Source organism: Oxyura jamaicensis, chromosome 2 (genome assembly GCF_011077185.1).
Source record: "Oxyura jamaicensis isolate SHBP4307 breed ruddy duck chromosome 2, BPBGC_Ojam_1.0, whole genome shotgun sequence".
NCBI lineage: Eukaryota > Metazoa > Chordata > Aves > Anseriformes > Anatidae > Oxyura > Oxyura jamaicensis.
The window spans coordinates 95524322-95546637 of record NC_048894.1 but is presented as its reverse complement, the minus strand read 5'-3'; the positions used below and the strand labels follow the sequence as shown (position 1 = coordinate 95546637).

The following is a 22316-nucleotide window of genomic DNA, read 5'->3' as shown; positions in this document are numbered from 1 at the left end:
TAGAAGTAGTTCTTAAGCACTGGAAGCTAGGAAGGCTCAATTTACAACGAGCTGTCACTCATAGTGGGATTATGCTATGCATAGTAAGTTAACAGCTCCAGTCTAAGTTTTCTTTAGTTGTATTATTCATAATCTCCCATTACAAAAATAAATAGTTTTCTAGTGCCTAATTAATGTAGTTAGATAGTTTATATTGAACCATTTTCTTAACAGGGGTACTAATTTTGGTCTTTCTTGCCACCAACGTTGTTTTTCATAAAACAAGTAAATTTTTACTATCTTTGTATACTGAATGGTTTTCAGAAGAACTACTGCAAGAGGCAGCTGACCAATGTGTGTTAATACCACAGCTGTCAGGCCTTGTGAAACCAACGTGGCTTTTTTTTTTCTTCTTTTTGAAGGTGGTCTAAGTAAAAACATACAGAGTTGTGTTGTTTTGTTTTGTTTTTTAATTTAGACTTTCATTGGAGAATATCTATCTCATTTGTAATTTATACATTTTCACAGAATGTTTTAGTGATGCTGACTATTGTCCATTATTATGATGTGGTATGTACAGTTTGGGTCTGACTCACGTATCTAAAATATTTATACTGTAAAAGCCTTTCTCTCTAGTCTGAATCAGACTCTTAGAATCAGACTCTTAAACTGGGAACGACAGAATGGTGTTTTTTTTTTTTTTTTACAACTTAGTGATTATCCCTGTGTGCTTTTATCTTTTTATTTACTTACTTATTTTCTGTATTGATACATTCCTACAAAATATTTTTTCATACTGGCTTTATTTCTTTGGGCTTGATTTAGTTGTGTGAAACATTTTCATTATGTTACTGCCTTTTGATCCCACCAGCCAGCCAAATTATGATATCTTTCAGCTTTTATGGGGAAGCAGAATAGGTGATGGAATCAGACATTCTTCTGTAATCTTGTGTACTTACAATGAATTTACTGTTTCCCGTCTTACATGAAGAATGAAACAGGAGAGTCTCACACAGATATACAAGCCTCTGCTGGCTGAAGACATGATCCAAGCACAAATGTTGATGCATGCCTCAATTGTCTGGAGCTTCTCTCTCTCATTTTTTTTTTTTCCTATTACATAAAAATCCTAGAGTAATTCCCACCACTGCATTCCATATACATGGTCAAACAACTGAGTGGAGACACATTCCTGTTTGTTTTGGCAGTAGCATTCATATATTTATGGTTTGAGAGCCATGTTATTCTGTTCAAACTGCCAAAGTTTGGATAGGCGTGGTTTTTCTCTCCATTAAAATAAGGTGCTTCTTTGTCCATAACAAGAAGAAGAAAGTTTGATCTCTGTTTATTGTAAATATTTTGGTTGCTCTCAGTTTTACTGAACTCAGTATCTTCTTCTTTGTTGTTTTTCCTCAGGTTATGTACTCACTCTATGACCTTTTAGTCCATTTTTTAAAAACTGAAGAGACTTAGCTGACAATTCATTTAGGTGAAGCATTTATTCTCTCGACTAACTTATCCCCAATTATTATAGAAGAAATAGCTATAAGAAGAAAAGTTTCCCTACATAACCACCCAGATAGGCTGCTCAGAGGTTACACATCCTTTGCATCCCACAGAAGATCCAAATTGACCTCCTTTTTTAGTTTCTGAATTTCATGTGTGAAGGCAGGTACTCTAACAGTATTGATCTTAGTATGCAGAATGCAGGACGAGATTTATTTTTATTATTTTTATGGAGATATCGAAGACAATGTATTTAACTTTCACCTACTTGTGTAGACTTACCCACTAACTGAAATGTGGTTACCTATGTCTTATTTTTGAATGTTTAGCAATTCTCAGTTCCTTGATAGAACAGGATGAAACAATCCGGGCTTACTTCTCTCCTTTACTGTTGTTTTTCAGCTTTGATGGTTTTTATTCTGTTTTCTCCACATTTTTAACAGAGACAAAACGTGATTTTTCATGACAAAATACATGTAGAATTAAAATTATTTAATATTTTTCTTTTCTGATTTCTTGACAATCCTGTTCTAATTTCATTCCATTTTGGTTTTCAAGCTGTGATAACTTCAGTTTGGAACATAACTCTTACAACAGTATGGGATTTTCTTCCACTTTTTCCCATTAAAAATTCTAGGAAAAAAAAAAGCGTAGTTAAAAGAAAGGTTGATTTGCTGAAACTTAATGGAAAAATCATATTACTTATTTATGCTTGTAGAATGTGTGCCTTAGTATTGAAAAGGTCCAGCCTTCTTACAGCTTTTCACTTTGCAGGATATCAAGCAGTGCAGGGTTCGGGTAGGGTGCTGAGTTGTTAGCCTAATGAGTCGCCGATTGTATCTGAGGTGTAGCAGTCAGTGTGAGCACACAAAGCTATAAACCCATGCTGTTTTGTGTGGAAGGCTTAATGATTACATTCCTCATTATTTCTGGCTGGACCTTTTTACGATAAACTGGTAGTTGAGATATAGACCCAAATTCACAAAGATGTTAGGATCTTAGGTCACATTAACATAAAGGAGAAATTTCTTATTTCTTTAGAGAGATGAAATTATAAATACTAACTAAAATAATTCCACTGGTCAGTTGGACTTAGCCTCTTAAACACCTTCATGATTCTAGCTTAAGCATTTGAGCCAGGGCTTTATTGTAGCCAAGGAATTCTCATCCTACACAGGGCAGTTATGGAGCTCTTTCGTGGTCACAAGAGGGAAAGGATAAAATAGTGCTAACACTAAAATTAAAAATAAAAATAAAATCTAATAAAATGATAAATCTTACTTTTTTCAGACTTTACTCATCACTGACTATTAATAGGTGTTTACCACCTGTTAGATACACAGCATTTGTAAGCCGTTAGATAGAAAAGGAAAAACCTTCCCCCAGTTCTTTTTCTTCCAGCAGTGATTTCCTCATCCTTAGTGTACTATGAGGCTTAGTAAGAATTTAGCAGAAGGTTAAGAAGGTAGATTTGTTTGCTGAGAGCTTAACACAAAGACAGCATTTGAAGAAATAATTACTAAAATCAATCTCTTTAATTTAAAGAGATATTTTATTCTGACATCTATATTGGAAAGTCTCAAGTGGTCACAAGTGTAAAGAATTTCTTAATTTTTTTTACTTGCAACATTTCAGTAATTAGAAACGTAATATAATTGAATATTAGGAAATGTCTGTATTTCTCCTAAAGTCCAGTTTTGTTTTGCTGTTTTTTGTTTGTTTGTTTTTCTTTGAATGGTCAGATTTTGAGAGTTAAGTATTTGCACGTGTAGTCATATTCAGGTTTAAAGCAAAAAAAAATATGGCAGAGAAGTATTCTGAAGGAAAATTATTTTAGCATCGTAACATTACAGTAGTATTGTGATAAGCCAATAATATTTTTCCCGTTTCCCATAGCTTTCTTCACAATGACAGCAGTGTCTCTCACTTCCTTATGATGCACACATGATATTTGACACTAAAAAGAAAAGAATATAAAATGAATGACAGTGTTAAACTCACAGTTAAAGATGTGGCTTTGAGTGTTGAAGAGGAAAAGGGTGTAGTGGAAAATGCTTCTGTTGATCTATTAGCCTATATAAACATAAAAAGGAAAAAGGAAGCTTTTGATTTGCTTCATAAACAGCCAAATGAGACACAATAGTTTCTTGTTGTTACAGATTCCTTTTAATGTTAATTTCAATAGTATGTCTTTTCAGGAAACAGTTGAAGTATTTTTGAAACATCCTTCTGTAAAAGATGACTCAGATCTTGAGGGAAGAACATCCTTCATGTGGGCAGCTGGGAAAGGCAGTGACGACGTCATTAGGACTATGCTGAATTTGAAACTGGATATTGATATCAATATGACAGACAAATATGCTGGCACAGGTAAGATGCCTTTCAGTAACGAGCCACTGGATGTTTCCAGTTAGTGTGATTTCCACCAAATAACGTTGTTAGCATCTATAGGAATCTTTTCCTAGTTATATTGCTTAATCCTCAAAATGTTTCTGCATCAGTTTAATTACATATGTGAGTTACGTCCTTGCATTACTGTGGGAAGGAAACAAATTGTGTCTGTGCAGATTGGACGAGTTCATTTAAAACACAGCAAGAAGAGGAAATGTATTGTTGTGTTGCTATTTAGTAGATCTCTAATCATGGGAAAGGAAGAGCTATTTTGTATTTTGAAGAGTAAAATGAAATGTAATTACATAAAAAGCCCTCCCTGAAAATGCCTGTTAAAAACCTCTGTTTCTTGGTCATTGTTAACCTTGAAGCAATATACAACAAACTAACCAGTGAAGAGGCTGCACTATCATCATGAAAATCATTAAGTACACATAGCTGTGTGTAGAGATAGCGTAATAAGGAGAGCTATTGCACTTCTTTTGTCCAATCAAGAGGTTAAACTTGATAATGCCCCAGTTTATCACACTATTGTCAGCCCAAAGCAAAAGATAAGTGTACAACACAGTGGTTCAGAATTGAAACACACAAGTCATGAAATTCCAAATTTCCAATAGCAAGTGTAAATTTATCTATTTTAAGGAAAAAAAAATGGTAGAAATATTGTATCTATGTATTACGTTCAACAAAAAACAGAATAACAGTTCTGATGGGGATACGGGTGTTGAGGGATATGTATTTTCAACAATGTTGGAAATGAAAGTAGAAGTAGTGGAGCCATGTAGTGTGCTGATGACATCTGAATAGAGGAAAAAAAAAGAAAAAAAAAGAGGAGTGTGGGTATATTGGGCATAAACTGGTAGCAGCAGCCTGTAGGAGTAACCTGTGTGAGAGGACTCATGATCTGCTCTGTACCAGTCACATCCAGGTCACAAATTTAGAAGTTAAGTACAAAAATGTATACTTATGCATAAGAACTACTAAAATGTTAGCCACACTGATAGAGCACATGCTTGTGAATAATATAGTGGAAGATGCTTTCCTGGGCAGACAGTGTTTCTCCTAAAAAGAAAACTACATTCTAAATGTGCAACCAGAAGAAACAATAATATGTTGTAATATTTGTTTAAATGAATGTTAACATCTTTGTTTTAAAGTGAACTCAGGTGGCATTATCTTGGCTCCACACACAAACCAGACCAAGCTGCGTGCCAAGGTTTAGAGAACTTGCAGTGACAATGTATCCTGAGCAAGAAAAAAAAAAAAAAAAACAAGCTTAACAGCTTTTCTCTTTTCAGATCACACTTACAGTTTCTATTACTGAATTACATAAAATTGTAAATAAGTGCCATGTCAGAGCTGTGTGGTTCAGCATTTGAAAAACAGCAAGTAAGAATATTACTTGCAATTTGAAACGTTTACCTCCTTTGGCTTTAGGGTGCTCTTTACACTGTAAAATACAGTTATTATTCTATTTAAAAATCTGAATTCTTGCTTTCCTTACAAACTAGCACACCGAAGATCACTCTTCTCAAGTTGTGTTGGGTTGTAATTTTTGTCTTAAAAAGGGTGACAGATAATATCTCTAAAATCTCAGTCTACCATTTTATTTTTGTTTCATCTTTTATTAGTCCCGCCTGGTTTCGCTCCTTCGTGACAGGTCTCTTTTAAATGCCTCACAGTACTTTGGACCTTAAAGAGCAGTAATGTTGTAGTCGCTGTGTAAAACCTCCTTATAAAGGGGCTTGCTCTTTGCAGACACTACTCAGAGACTGTGCTGCTGAAATTACTCAGTTGTGGATTTCATGCTTGAATAACTCAGGTGGATTGTTGTATTATCCTCGAGTCTTACACCTTTTGTAGCAGTGATGTGTAATCACTTTCTAATCTTGATTTTGTTGTTGGGTTTTTAATCCAAGGAAACTAATGGATTTTCCATTTACTCAAAACTGCCGTTGTGCAGAGCCCACTGCTAGTCTTAAAGTTCAGAGCCGTGCCATTCTTTGCTTGCTATCGAGCAATCTGAATTTCACCATTGTGCAAATATGTGCGGTAGCACGAACTTTATTGTAGCGAGCTGTAAACCTACAAGGAAGCCCAGGGCTAAATCACCTTCCGAATGCAGACCTGATTTTTTCTGAAGATTCCGAATCCTCCCCAAGTTTTGGTGAGGGCAAAGGAACGTTGTATTCTAACAGGAAACCATGTAGTAATAGAAAATAGTGGGCATACCCCTGTGCCCGGGATACAGTTGCTGAGGAGAGTTCAAGTTTGTGTTTTGCTGACTTTTGTGCCCAGGCCCAGTTATATTGCTGCGTTAACGTAGCTTTCTGCTTTCACTTCAAAAGAGCAAGCTCTCCATTCAGCTCTGAGCTTCGAGAGAGCAGCAAGGCTCTCCTTATTGTGTAGGAGAATGACACCAAGGGAAAGGAATCTCACTGTTCTCAGAGAGCAGCGCTGCAGGAGCATTACAGGGGCAGCTTTATAGCTCTGCCGTCACTGCGTACAATGGTGAGAGCTCTGTCTGTCGGCCCAACAAAGGTCCTATTGTGAGCAGCTGGCCGAGGAATCTCTTCAGTCACCGTGACTCCATCACAGAAAATTTGGCTTACAAGAAAATATTGAGCACAAAGTGCGAAACGAGATGCCTGCGTCAGAATGAGTGATCGAGGGGAAGGACCGGCCAAGCTGACACAGCAGCTCTTTTTCTATTGTATTGTTATACACACCCCATGTGTCATCTGATTGAGTGCTTTACTGCCTTCGGTTTCATAAGAAGTGCAGTACAAAAACCAGAACCTAAAGTTTACGGTGAGGTCAGGACATGAAAACCAGGCCCATCCAAATTGTACGAAGCAGCGGGGATCTCATTCCTGTCAATTTTCTACTTATAGCCACCCACTCGCCTAGCTAGTGAAGAGCTTGCAGATATTTTTCAGGAGTGTGATGAATGCCCCCATGTCCTTTTTTTTTTGAACATTAGTATCATCCTAATGGCAGGATTTCCATTATTAAGGCAGCACAACTCATATTGTCTCAGGCCGTGACCCCATTTCCTGTAGGAAGTGCCTCATTTATCTGTACCACAACTCCAGTTCCTACCACTGACTTTGAGAATCTGTGTTTTAAGGCAGTGCAGTCCTACTAGATTTGCTTCACTGTCATTCTGAGCAACCTGCATGTTTTAGCATCTGTGTAACAGGTTATGCCAGGCTGCTGTTTCATAAGCTGTGTGAAGCAGCATCAGTGGCAAACAGTGGCAGGCAAATACAAAAAGCCTGACAGTTTGATAGTCTGGCTAAGGTTCAAGAAGCAATTCCTTCTGACGCTGGCCTTCGTGGTGTGCCTTTCCGTAATGCCTCTGCTGGATCCTGACCCTGCCTGTTTTAATATTAAACAAGTAGAAACATGTAGGTACTGTTTACAACCCCGCATCGTGCTTGTTTGAGCAGATTGAATTCTCACCAACTTCGAGTATTTGTGAAATTTCACAGGGAAATAAGAATGCACTGCACAAAATGATGTGCAATTTATGAATTGCACATTTTTGCATTTTCATTCTATCTTGTATTTTGTCATCTATGAAATAATTTAGATGTAAGGCAGTGTACCTCTGGATTATCTTATTCAATTGCTGACTATAGGAATTAATCCAAAGCCTTTTGAAATCAATTCATAAGTGAGATCAGCAATATATGTCCTCCATTTGCTGGAAATCTCCTTGCTATTTGTAGTTTGCCTTTCTCTGAGAAAGAACCCTGAACTGGTTGTACCGGCATTTCAGCATTTTCCTCCACTGCAGGTGACAGTGCCAGCAGGATGGGACTCTGCAAAATCAACTAGCATAGTTTTTATACAACTGAACTTAATAAACTGTAAGGGTGAGAGGAAATACAGCATCTGGTTTGTCCAATGTCTTCTCCTTCCTGAAGGAAGCAAAGAGTTGCAGATACTGTTTGAGATGTAATGGCTTTCTACATGATTTTGTGTAAAATTTTCCTCAAGTAATTCTGAAAAAAAGCAGGGGGATGAACAGCTAGGTTGTTATCTGGAGTTAGTTTTAATTGAGACAGCTTTGCTTGTTTGAAAGAAAAAATGTCACTTTCAAGAACATGTTGAAGAAATAATGAAAGCTTTTTTTCTTTTGAAATGGGCAATATCATGTCCATTGGGGTGATGCAATAAATGCCATGAAACAGAGGCAAAACTAGATCATATGATCTCTTAAATTTTTAAGGAAAAGCTGGTAAACTTCCACAAGTGATCAGTATAACTCAGTTTTGTTGCTGTATTGTGCTCCATTGCTTGTATGACAAGGAAACGTAGATCGTGATTGCCTGTCACTTGTTAGGATTCTTCAGTTTCTTACAGATGACAAGCAGCTTCTTCCACCAAAATAATCAAAGTTATTTTTAATTTGACCATTCTAATTGCGAACCTCCACAGCTCACAGTATGGTGATTTCATTTTCTTACTGCTTTATTCTTTCAGCGTTACATGCTGCTGCACTTTCTGGCCATGTCAGCACAGTGAAGTTGCTGTTGGAACATAACGCACAGGTGGATGCTTTGGATGTCATGAAACACACTCCACTTTTCCGAGCCTGTGAGATGGGGCACAAAGAAGTGATACAAACACTCATTAAAGGTCAGCTGTTAAAAAATTTACAAACTTGTTCAGAATTTTGATGCTCCTTTATGTCTATGAAATTAATTGTGTTGCTGAGCAAGAATTGGGGTAGAAAATTACTCCTCTAAAGAAGGTATTTGTAAGTATGCTTTGTGAAACAGTATTAGTAAATGCAAGACATTTTCAGAGCAATGTGCAAAATGGCTGGAAGAGTTAAATCTAAACTTTCAAAACAAGGCTAGTTCTTTCCACAGTTTTTTTTGTTTGTTCAAGCCTGTTCAAGTACATTCTAGTCTCTCAACCACATCCTCCCCTGACAAGTCATTGTTTTGGTGTTGTTTTTCTTTTTCTTTTTTCTTTCAATAAATAAGACCACATAAAGCTTTCTCTATGTGAGACATCACTTTTAGTTGTCTTTGAAAACTTTCTGACTATTTAAATGAATGCTTATTTTTAATTACAGTAGTTATTAAAAACCCTAAATCATTAATATTTTCCCATGATTGGGTTTTATAAACAGTATTTTAGCTGTAAACAGAAACGAGACTTAACAGTGCACACAGTTTTAGATAATTGTAAAAGCTCTGCTGAACTGTACAAAATTAGGTGAAAGAACAGTGGGATCTTAGATGCAAAATTCTTTCATTTTAACCTCACAGAACAATTTAAGGTAGGCTGGAAGCAGTCTCCCTCCTACTGGAGGTAGTATCCCATTTATTGTCAGGTGAAGTACGCAGACTAACAAATCACAAGTTTTCTGTCAAACAACTTTTCTTAAAAGTTTGGTTTCCTTTGTTAACTCCTGCGCTTACTTCAACTTCCTGTTGAGCTCTTCCTCCAACCCCCTATTGCATATAGCCTAAGATGCAAGAAGCTTGGTTATCAGAATCCAAGTTATGATTAATTAAATATTTTATGATATAGACAGTCATTATTGATGGTTAATTTGAGTTTAGGTAATTGTGGAGTTTTATTTTTGTAATGACTTTTTGCATCTTACAAGAACACAAAAATTATTTATCTACATAAAAGAATCTTAGCATGCTTGAATTAAAACTTTTTTCAAGTCTTTCTTACACTGTGAATATTTTATCTTGTCTACTTTAGAGATTTAGAAAGGGGTTACATCTGATGTCTAGTTATCAGAAGTGATCTTGTCACAAGAAATTTAAGTTTTACTAAAATTAATAGGCCTAGAACATAAAATAGCTAGATTTTTTAAGGCTGTTTGATAAATCTCAAGTTTTTAAAGCATCTGAGAGGATCTCAGAAGCTTATAAAGTTGTTAGATGCCTGACCCTCACTGAAATTATTTCATTGCCAATTCATTTTGGTTTATCTTTTGAGATTGAGATAATAATGTTGATGTTACATTCAGAATTATTTCTCTGAATTGCCAGTTTACCAGAAAGTTGCTGTTGAACATAAACTCAGTCTTTGTTTTCTCTTCATTCAAAATTATTTTCTTGTTATGTTCAAAAAATGATTTGTTGCTACAGGAGGAGCAAGAGTAGATTTGGTTGACCAAGATGGCCATTCACCCCTTCACTGGGCAGCCCTGGGAGGAAATGCTGATGTGTGCCAAATCTTGATAGAAAATAAAATCAACCCTAATGTGCAGGATTATGCAGGTAGAACACCTCTGCAGTGTGCTGCATATGGAGGTTACATCAACTGCATGGTAGTGTTACTGGAAAATAACGCAGATCCAAATATTCAGGATAAAGAGGTATGTTGTCGTTCACGGGGCTATTTCATTAACTTAAGAATAAACATCAATTTAAAGGTTGTTCTCTTCTCTGGGACATAGAAGCATTTTTGCTGCTGTTTATACTGAAATGAAATGCATCCTGACATAACTTTCCCATAACTTCACTTCTAAAGTCTTGAATGAAAAATAATAGGTTAACATGCAGCATGAATTGAAGACACATTTTTCCTATATCATTTTTGTCTTTGCCTTATCAAAGTGTGATCTTTTTGACGAGTCATTTTAAATACCCTTATTTTTTTACTTCTAGTGTTCCTTATTGACAAGTGATGTGGGAATGTGATTTTATAGTCTGTAGTGTGTTTCTTCAGCATGTATTGTGAGGTAGAGCAAGTGAGATTATAGAAACTTCTTCAATTATTTGTGTGTACCTCTTCCAGGTGAAAATAATAAAAAAATAAATAAGGGACTCAATGGTTTGTTTATATGTTCTTGTGCCATTTCTTCAAGCAGTAAGTGGAATTAGGAGCCAGAATAATTGTGCAACATACAACAGATTTCTTTGTTATTTGACATTATTTCTCTGAAGTCATAGAACTTCATCAATCAAAAGAATTTCACCCAATTTATTAAACTTTTCTCTAGCTATTTGTTATAGGGCATGGATAATTCCAGGTAATGGAAAAGTGTTTTTTATTATGACTTTTCCAGAGTATTCCGGGAACATTTTCCAAACCTGCTACCAGCTTCATATGGCATCAGCTTGAATACAGGTGCCCACATTAGCTCCTGGCCTCTTTTTCACAGAGACACTACAGGATACTCTACAGCACTTGGGGTTTAGGGACCAGCTTGTTAGAACTACTCTCAACATTTTTTATGTTTTTTTTTTTTTTTTTTTTTTTTTTTCTGTGATATGCAGTCTTCTAGCTATTTCCTAAATTTGGAGTTCAAAAAATCAAGATGCAGACACAGGAGGCGTGCCCTAAAAGTGAAGTGGAATATCTATGTTTTGTTGACATTAACAGACCTCAGGGTATTCATACTGTGATTCTGTGATCCCAGTCCCAAGAGTGGTCATGTAATGGTGATAATGGAATGCACTCTATAGAGTGCAGCCAGTGAGTTCAGTACAGTGAGTGTATTGTAAGTTGGACTTCTGCTTCGTGAGAGAGAAGTCACAACTGGAGTCTTTCTTTCTGTGTTTGCCCAAGCTGATAAGCTTTCCCTGAACTTCATCAGATTTTGATTTTTGTAATAATTCTCTCAGTCTTGTCAGAGTATTTTGGATCAGCATAGAAAACAGTCTGAATTACAAAGATTGCTGAGAGCTGCTTCAGACCAGGATAGCGTAGCTGCAAGGAAATCACCTGCAGGGCTAGTCTCCTAATGCTAATTTTCAGCTACTTTATGTAAAAAAAAAAAGCAGTAGAGTAGCAATCTAGTTTAAAAAAAGAAAAAAATAGGTGATTTCATTTTTAAATGATGTACTATTTATTTTAACAAGTGAGTTAATTTAGAAGAATTGCTTGTTTATTTAGAACAAGCTAGTTTATTTAGAAGAATTGCTTGTCCTTCATGTCCAGAAAAGCACTGAATTACAGAACGATTTGTAACTTCAATAATTGTGGTGTAATAGAGTTTGGGAATAATTTTTTTTTTCCTTTTCTGTGGTCTATAGGGAAGAACTGCTTTACACTGGCTCTGTAATAATGGCTACCTTGATGCTATAAAGTTACTGCTCGGTTTTGATGCTTTCCCTAATCATATGGAGAACAGCGAGGAAAGGTATTACTTGTCTGAATGTGTTTTCTAATTTAGCATAAATGCTACTTATTGATTTAAATGTTTAATGTTCAGATATTTTCACAGGATCATGGTCTTTCTTGTATGTAAAGGAGTGCCATAATCTTAAGCTTCAATTTCTAATGTGAAAAATCTCTTCTTTTAGTAAATCATTGCAAGTGTAAACTTCAACTGTTTATACTTTTGAACCTTGAGTTTATGGCTTTCTTAATTCTAGTCTCATTTCAAATATTAAGGATGTTTTTCATTTATATGAAGTTGACAACAGATCTGAAAAAAAATGAAAAGGCATTTCTGCTGCTGTTGGCATAGACTGGAATTTTTCTTTCCTATTTGATGGGATTACACTCTGAAGAAAGAAAATGGGAGAAATGTGATGTTACATTTTAAAATGGTGATTACAAATTACCTGGTGATTGACTGTATTCTAAAGGCCTGGTTTAAAAAAAAAAAGTCCTATAATCATAAAGAGACAGTACATTTGCACCTCTTTTCTTTGTCTTTCATTGACACGTAAATAATAGTTTTTTAAAAGTGATCTGGGTTGTGGAGTTCAAGTTAGTCACCTGACCATGAAGATAATTAGTGTTAACAGAACTTTATAATGCTTTTTTAGAGGAGATGACCTTACCATAATCATAAATAAAAGTATGATCAGCATGTCATATACATTTGAATATTTCAACATTTTAAATAATTTAAATACTTTTAAGCCCCATATTTTAGTGCTAAGCTTGAAACTTCCTTGCTTATCCCAGTTTAATTGCTTTCTTTCCTTTGTTCTCTACTCTAACCACTCAGATCCCTTTTTCTTTTCTATGTATTCTCATTTTTTAGTGAGAAACACAAATGAAAGCATTAAGTAGTTCCTAATTAAGTAGTGCCAATACTCTCACTAGTAATTTTTGATAGAAAATTAAATAAACAGCTGTAGTTAAATTACTCTTATTAAGTACGATTAAAAGCCAATATTTTGCTAGGAAGGAGCCCGTTCTTTTCCGTACATTGCTGGAATGTACTGATGATATTCAACTATCAGAACAAGACCTAGATTACTCAGAATATAACTAGCAGCATTCCAAATGTCAACTCTTAAGCACTAGTCCATGTGCCGAACAAAGCATATCCCCAATATTTTGAGATGAATCAGTCTTTAATTTTGCAAAACACATATATTTTATATATAGAAATTGCACAATTGCCTCTCAGTAGACATCTACAAAACCTTGTTTTATTAAAGCCAGTTTTAAAACAGCAGAAATTTGGATAGTGGAAAAGAAAGCCAAGTGTTGCAAGAGAGAGTAATAAGGACCTGGTGGATGTGGTTCATCTGTAATCGGGTGAAACTGCTTTTTCATTGAGTAACAGTTTCACAAAATAGTAATTTTTTTTTCCAATATACCTACAGAAGGAAGCTTCTCTTGGTGTTCCTAGAGTGCAGTATGAGATACTAGTTCAAGATTCAAACCTAGCAGTTAAAACTAAATCAGCTTGTGAAAAGATGGAGCTGAGATTTCATCTAAGATTTTAAGTTGCCCACTTGCTTGCATGTGTGTAATCAAGCCCTAGTCTGAAGGGTGCTAGGTTTGTTGTTGTTTTTTTTTGTTTGTTTGTTTGTTTGTTTTTGTTTTTGTTTTTTTTTTGCATTTGGTAATCCAACTGCTTGTCCTGGATGCATTGTCTGATGCCAGGCTAGCTTGACCAGCTTCATGCCAGATTACATGTAACAGTTGATGGCCAATGTCTTCTCTGTGTGTTTTGCTGTGAAGCCAGCTTGATTTAAAAGCTATCTCTTTTAGGGATAAAAGAATTTCCAGTGGAAAAGAAAAATTTTAATAGGCTTTAACCTGACACAGCTCATTAATGGGTGGTTGTGAGGAGTGCCCATGAGCAGCCTTGAACGGGTAGTGTCCAGTTAAACAAACCCCTCTTCAGATTTGAGTGCTTTTTACTGTCTAAAGTAGTTCTAATGGAGTCAGAGAATCCATGTTTCAGAATATGGGTCTGCATGACTGGGATCCATAATATAATACATTGTCTTGGTACATACATGTTAGCAGCATAAAGCTTACTTCAATATCTTTTGTGCCTGTAAAGTAAAATATTCAAAACTAGCTATACTTTAAAAACGTGTTTTTCTGAAATGAAGCCCTTTCTGAAGTACCCATTCCTGGGTTATCAAAAAATCTGTCTTTCTTTAAATGCTATCAACACACCTTGACATACAGATTTTCGTGTTATGTCATTGTCTTTATTCCTGTAGACACTTCAGTTCAGATACTGTTAATCCTTCCATCAAATCATTGCTGGGTGGCAAGTCCAATTGTGCTCTTTCTGTCTGTTTTTCTTTGCTTACCAGTATTGTGTCCTAGCAAGTTACCATCAAGAAGAGCCCTAATTTTCACAACTATATGCACTGACGCTTACTGCTTGAAGATTTTGCGTTATATGGTCTTGATTATGGTTTGTGACTGATAATTTTCAGTCACTAAATGTCTTTGCCTAATGTTTCAGTGTTGGTGAGGGAGGCAGGCATATTTTACTTCTCTATAGACAACAGAAATTTGGGGAATTTTTTTCAAAAGTGCTTAGGCAACTTTGACACTATTAAAAAGCAAAGGGATTTAATACTTTTATTACCCGTGTCAATTTGAAAGCAGACTTAAGTCTTTCTAGTTCCTCTTAAAAAAAATGTTATTCGTTAATGCAGGTTTCATACTCTTGCTGGCCAGCTCTGCTGTCCTCAGTCATTGTTACAGAAGCGAAGCCAGATCCGACAGTAAATCCTCAGAACTTAAATGCCTATGTAAATAACACAGAATATATTTTAACTTGCTTTTTACTGAGACGATCTTTCTGTATGTGAACCTTAATAACTTCTTTGAGATTGTTTGCTGAAAACACTGCTTAAGCAGTCTTCATACTAGAAGTTGCCTTATTCAGGGTGAATCTTGTAACATGAATGCACATTCCGTTAGGAATCTAGTTCAGTGTTGATTATTGTGTTCTTTTTTCAGGTACACTCCACTTGATTATGCCTTGCTTGGGGAACACCATGAAGTGATTCAGTTCATGTTAGAACATGGAGCTCTGTCTATAGCTGCTATACAGGACATTGCTGCTTTCAAAATCCAGGCTGTCTATAAAGGATATAAAGTTAGAAAGGCTTTTCAAGAGAGGAAGAATCTCCTAATGAAACACGAACAGCTGAGAAAAGATGCTGCTGCCAAGTAAGTCTGAGACTTGAAATATTCTCTAGCAAATAGACATTTACTGTTAGTTTATGTATACTAGCCTATGATTTTATCCATTACTCATCATCACTTACTGTTCCTCTTACTAAAATTCATGAAACTTGCAAGCACATAATGGATTTTTTTGCATGATACTATGATGAAAACTGTTTGTCAGGCAATCCCAAATTAAATAAGAATGTTTATATAATGTTCATGAACAAGGCAAAATACCAAAGGCTGGGAAACTAGTGTATTAGAATCATTATCTTTAGCTAATGTTCTGTATGATGATAAACAGTTTTGGAAAGCATCTATCACTATCTAAAGTAGTGAAAATAATTATTGACCTAGCAAATCTTTGATACCAGTTTTGAAGAGAAATTTATAAGAAGATGAAAATGAACTAAGTTTACTTTGTAAAGCCCAATTAAATGAGGCTTAACTAACTGTTTCATGGGGAGGCTGTGCTTTTCTAGCAAACTGAACTCCTTCCAGATTTTATTTGTAACTTCTCTCTTGGCAGTATCATACACTGCAGTTAGATTTTCTGCACTTGACAATTACCATGAAATCATTAGATTAGATTATAGATAACTAACATATGTAGTTTGGATAGTTATTTGTAAGATGTGTAGATTCTGATTGAGTTTCTGCTCTATTTAATTGAAACAATGGTAGCAAAGTGATGAAATTCTAAAATACAAAAATACAGAAATGATCATCAGAATGCTTTAGTTGGTTGATCTGTATCCTTAAGGTCCACAACATGAATAAGAACAAATTAGCACATGGTTTCTCTTAAAGAGATCTGATTCTGGAATGAAAAACCTAAGTCTGAAAATATTTCTATATGTTTTTTTCATTTTTTCTGTAGAGAAAGGTCATAGGAATAAAGAGACAACATAATCGCTGATACATTTTTTGTGTCTATGTATCATAGACAAATCAGCTGCAGTCTGCTATATTTCAAATTAACTAGTTTGCTCTGCATAACTGGCTTGCCTGACCTTCACTGGATTTGAAGGCTACTACCATATTGGTTAATACTTATTAATGCCCATTAAGAATCAAAGCTAGAAATACCAGATAACCAATCTCTCACTCGCATCTTTAGATCCTAAAGTTGTAACTTGCAGCCCTCCCACTGCTGCATTTTCTGAAGTTGGTATAAGTCAGACTCATACATGGAAAAGCTGCCTTTGAAAATATTCTGAATATCTTATACATATTTTTTTTTTCAATTTGGAGAACTCAGCTTCTTGCTGTGTGATCACAAGTGACTTTACCAATTTAAGGTATTTATATTCTTTGTGATGACAGTCATTTTTAGAAGAATCTGTGATACCCCATCCAGTAGATTAAACAAAAAGGGATTGCTTCATGGAAATTCGGGTGTGTTTTTATCATTGTTTTCCTTTGTGAGTTTCTAAAGTACTTTCTGAAACTTACTAAGTTGTTGATTTGTTTGAAAACAATAGAAACAAAGTCTGTGTACCAAATACCATAAAAACAGAATTAAAATATAATTGGAGTATACAAGCAAATCAAGTTGACACATAACAAATTTTATTTAATTGCAATTTTATGATCTGTAATAAACTGGAGGGGACATTATGTTGTCATCATTCTGAATGTCCATCTGTGCATTCCACAGTTAAACTTGGCCAGGGTGTTGTTACATACAAACAACTAATATCCCTACTGATGTTTAAAAATCTGCTCTCCAGATAAGAGTAGACATGTGCAAATCCAGAATAATGGTGAACTGGATTGAAAAAGAAACAAAACTAAAAACAACAAAAAGCCTGCCTTGGTGCATGAATTTAAAACTTGTTTTGTGATATGTTCTTGTAGAGAGTCACACTTTCCTGCTCGGTTAAGCAGAGGAGCTGTGACAGAGATGAGAGGTGGAAGCAGTGACAGGCTATATGGAGAAGCCTAAAAACATTATCTGGGCATGTAGGGATGGTGTCAGGAAAGACAAAACTCAAATGGAGTTGAGACTGGGAAGGGATATGCCAGCCAATGAGCTGAGCTCCTGCCTCTACATTGATAGTAAGAGGCTGAGCAAGGAAAATGTGGGCCTTTTGTGAAGTGTGTGAGTGATTTAGTGAGAGCAGACACAGGTGAGGTGGAGGTACTCAAGGCCTTCTTGTCCTCAGTCTTCCCCAAGAAGGTCTCCCGGGACTCGCTGCTTTGAGAATGGATCAGAAAGGAGGAGAGCTGCCAGCAATGACTAAGGAGTAAGTGAGGGATTGCTTGAGATAACTTAACCCAGGCAAGTTCATGGGACCAGATGAGCTGTGTCCAAGGTTGCTGACTCTTGAATATCTCAGAAGGGTCACAGAGATCCGGGAAGGTCCCCAATGACTGGAGGACAGCAAATGTTGCACCCAACTTCAAAAAGGGACAGAAGAACAATCTGGAGAACTACAGGCTGGATGGCCTCACTTCAGCCCCTAGGAAACTCATAGTAGTCATAAGCTGAAATGAGAAATTTTGACTGAAAAAAAGGAAAAAAATTTTCACAACGAGGACAATCAGGCAGTGGAACAGGTTGCCCAAAGAGGTGGTGCAGTCTTCATCCTTAACAATTTTCAAGACCTTGCAGAATAAATCTGTGAACAACCTCATCTGACCTCATAGGTGACCCTTCTTGGAGCAGAACGTTGGCCTTTATGTCTTCTTGAGATCCTTTCCAACATGTGTTCCATATTGTGTGGTGAACTGATCAGGAAAGAAGCACTGCATTAGGACAGTAACTCAGGAAAAGAAGGACACATTTAAAAAATGGTCTGTAGCTCTACATAGAGGTAAAATGTTAGACTTCAGATTTATTTTTTTTCAGAAATAAGCTTTTTTATTAGAAAACCCGATCTTTGGGAAGATCATGTAAAGAGTTTAAAACATATTCAGAGGAAAAACAATAACCAGCATATTGGGGTTTGAACTCATTCATCACTTCAGAACTTCAGGCTTCAGAACTCATTCATCACTTTTTCACATTCCTTTTGAATTTCTCAGAATAAGTTCCTGAAGCCATACTTCTCTGTTTTTACTTAGTCTTTTGAATTTGTTTCTGACCAGTTGGAGGAAACTGCCTGAGAATGTGAATATGAAAGGGAACTTGGATGAAAGTGAATAAGAGTAAATAAGTCATGATAATTAGGAAGAGAAGAACAGCAAGAAAATAAATCAGTTCAATGAAATAACCTTCCATAGATTTAGAAGACTGTTCCTAGGGGCAAGAGAATGCAAGTAGATTATGAGATCCTTCAAAAAAAACTGGTAGTAAGGCCTGTATGCTGAGTGCAGATAGGAAGTATAGCAAGAGTGAAAATAATGAGCTTTTCAGCAACCTGAAAAGGGAAAGCACATAGTGGAAAGCTTGTGCCATCGCTAAAAAATGAGGACAGAAATAAAATACAATGATAAAATTAGAAAAGCTGAGGTACAGAATACGAACAACTAGCAAGGGATGTGTTGTATCTTAAGAAATCATTGTCAACATATGCATTTTAGAAGGAAGAAAAAAACAGTTGGTCCATAGGTGATGGTAAGAAGACTGAAATGTTTTTTTGTTTGTTTTGTTTTGCTTTGCTTTTTTGCTGTAGTCTTCATTAAATGTCAAATGATGTTCAATAGCAAATGGAATTCACACTAGCAACAAAGGGGAGGAATGTAAGATAAAATACTGAATGAACAATTTAGAGACTAATTGAATTAGGAAGATGCTTTCAGATCAGCTTGGCTTGATAAAATTCATCCTGGGATATATAGAAAACTAGCTGATACAATCATAAAAGGATTACCTTTAAAAACTTAAGGGGGACTGGTGGGACTACAGTATTTGTGAAATGAGCAGAGTGTCTGCTTTCTCAAAGAGGAGAAGGAGAAGGCCCTATGAACTTCAGTACCAAGAATCACAGAATTATTGAGGTTGGGACGGATCTCTTGGGATCACCTAGTCCATCCCCACCCCTGCTCAAACACAGTCAGCTAGACCAGGTTGCCAAGGACCATGTCCAGTCAGGTTTTGAATATCTCTGCAAATGGAGACTCCACAAACTCATATTGTTTCTGTATTGTTCCATATGTGTCTGGAACGTAATGAAACAAAAAGTATTGGCTATCCTGACTTCGCTAAGAACAAATTATGTCAAACCGACGCGATTTTCTTTTGTGACAGAATAATGAGTTTTGTGGTCATGGAGAAACAGTAGCTCTCATTAAGATTTGCCTGAAGTTTTCATACTTTGTCATGTGTTGCTTTCATTAGCAAATCAGAGCAAAGTAGCTTGAATTAAACTGTAATTAGATGGGTGAAAAACTGCTTGGAAGAACATATGCAGAGGAGTTCTTAATGGCTCAGCCTTCAAATGGGGGAGGTATATATTGATTAGAATTTCACATAAATCCACCCTGGATCTCATACAAATACCATGTTTTCACTTAAGAAGTAAAGCGTTGTGCAAATGGTAGTGAGAATGCCGAAGACTGTAAGCACACTGAAGTCTAATTTAGAACTCAGAATGGTGTTCATACATATGAGAAATGACTGAATTAAAAATAAGAGGTCAGGTGAGGACAAATGCACACCTCTACACATTTTGTAAGGCCAATCAACACAGGAAAACTTGGCAGTAATTAACTGGCTTTTTAACATTTTTGTTAAGGACTGTTAAAAGGTCGTAGTCGATCAGAAGCTGAACATGTCATGAGTCAACAGTGCCATGCTTTTAAAAGCAACCTTGCAGGATTGTATTAGCAGGAGATAGCTACTTACACAACATGAAATATAACTCCTCTTGGTCCAGGTAAAGCCTCAGCAGTAGTAGGATCACAGCTGGAGATCTGTTTTCAGGTATGATTTTTAAAGTAACTTATTCTGCAAGGATAACTCTATAAATGCTCTCCAGGCACATGGATGTGTTCTTAAACTCAAAATGTTCTCCACAGAGCAGATAGAAAAAACAAAATGTTTTTAACAGAATAGAAGAGGTTGAATTCATTCTAGCAGGATCAAAAAATCAAAGCATCTCTGTCTTCACAAAGGCTGAAACTGTTCTTTTTTTGATGCCAAAACCTGATTCCACTGCATCACTTTTGTAATGCAGTATAACTTTAAGACTCTTAAGAACAAAAATTTGTTGCAGTTAAGGTGGACAATTTTGGCTTGCCAGGTATACTACCACTATCTAGCTGTAGTTGTCCAATGTTAGAGTCTGAGTTTGGATCCTGTAGAGTTGCTGGAACCTCCTGAGAATGACTGAGAGCCCTTAAGTTAGAAACTTGTCGGCTTCCTTTGCCTGTTCATGAAACCCACTCTCTTAATTGAGTAAAAATCAATATTTTTTTTTTTTAAATAGTTTCCACTGTAAAACAAACTGTATTTGTGACTAAATAAAGCAAACCCCAACGGGAGATTTGTAAGTATCCAGCTTAGTCAGCTGAGCTCTACTCTTACAATTAGGATGATGGCCTATGAATAGGGAGTTTTGAAATCCCTTCCTTTTATTACTTCATCAGTTTCATCTGAAAAATGACCACACAAAGGAGAGCTTTACAGAAATCCCCTTTTACTTCTTCTCAACTTCCAGTCCTGTGTCATTTCAATAACTTTACAATTGGCATGTTGCTGATGTTCATGTTTTGAGCGAATCTGCTAGTCCAAAGAGTGCAGGCCACTCTCTCTGTCTTTCTTGCGTCACACAACCTGGCTCACACTTTCTTTTCTAACACTGAGTGGAGGGTACTGGTAGTAGGCTGCTTGATTCGTGTGAAGAAGAGAAAATGACAGTTCTGTGAATAGTAAGATCTGATTTATCAGATCAAATGGCAGAGTAATGGCAGCGAGATCCATACTGTACACGAGACAGACATCCACACGTAGTCTGTTTGTGGAATGCCGATAGTGTTTGAAACTATCCCCTTTTTCCTTGCCACGGGGAATACAGGGAATACAGCCTCAGGCTGCCAGGAGTGTATTTTTTAGATCAATTAACAGCTTTTCAGGTACAAAGTTCAATCAGCTTCTTCTGCGGCGTGTACTTCATGAGATAGTCCTGACAGATAAAGTTAAGGCTTCTCCCTGGCACATCACACTGAAATGACACATACTGGCATTGATGCGACTCACAGGAACTGAGGATGGCATGCTGCATAACTAACCTGTCATATGCTGTGCTGTGAGCTAATGTGTCAACAGTCTGCAAACTATGTTGTAGCATTGGAAGCAAGTTAAAATACCAGGCAGCTACATGATACGACATTTACCAGCTGTCCATTCCAACAGGAAAAGTGTCACTTCGTCTCCTAACCAATGCTTAATTTATAAAAACAAATTCAATGGTAGGTAGATAGGTAACGTTTGCTACTTGTTATTGGGTTATTCTGCTTTGTTGGAAAAACAATTTAAAAGGTGAAGTGTAACAACTTTTCATTGCATTTCAAAATAGGCTGCAAAATTTTATTGGAACAGATGTGCTTTTCATAACCTTGTCCAAAATTCTGTTATATCTACACTGTTTAAGAGATACATGACGCAAGTTTTTAATTCCCATCTCATATTTTCCATATTTATTATTTGTATAATGTATAATCCATTTATGTAAAATCATAGAATCACGGAACAGTTTGGGTTGGAAGGGACCTTAAGAACCTCTAATGCCAACACCCCTACCATGAACAGGGATGCCACCCGCTAGATCAGGTTTATTTAAAAATAAATTCTTTAATTGTCTACTAATGCTAAGTATATACCAGCAAGTTAGTCCTACAGCTAATGTGAAGTTGGTTTGTGATAGTCTGTATTAGGTATTACATAGGTAAATAAGAAGAATAATTTTCAAACAGATGACATGTCTTTTATGAAGTTTTCTGATTTTCAAATAAATACAATGCATTGCATTACTACTTATATTAAAGCATGGTTCATTACTAATTCAAAGCATTCTTATTAGTATCATGTTTCTTGTTTTCTGACACCTTTTTCAAATCCTTCTACTGGTGGTACTTCTTTTTCTTAGATTTAAAAAGAAAACTAATGAAAAGAGAAA

At 36.1% G+C, this 22316-nt stretch overlaps 1 protein-coding gene across 5 annotated transcripts in view; it reads left to right on the top strand.

Moving 5' to 3' along the window:
• Nucleotides 1-22316, top strand: part of INVS (inversin) — a 95082-nt gene that overhangs the window by 54637 nt on the left and 18129 nt on the right. For all 5 annotated transcript variants that reach the window (XM_035319869.1, XM_035319868.1, XM_035319870.1 and 2 more), the window contains 5 exons: nucleotides 3684-3855; nucleotides 8368-8523; nucleotides 10005-10234; nucleotides 11898-12004; nucleotides 15040-15252. In XM_035319869.1, coding sequence (XP_035175760.1) covers nucleotides 3684-3855; nucleotides 8368-8523; nucleotides 10005-10234; nucleotides 11898-12004; nucleotides 15040-15252 — 878 coding nt within the window. The remainder of the gene's footprint in view (nucleotides 1-3683; nucleotides 3856-8367; nucleotides 8524-10004; nucleotides 10235-11897; nucleotides 12005-15039; nucleotides 15253-22316) is intronic.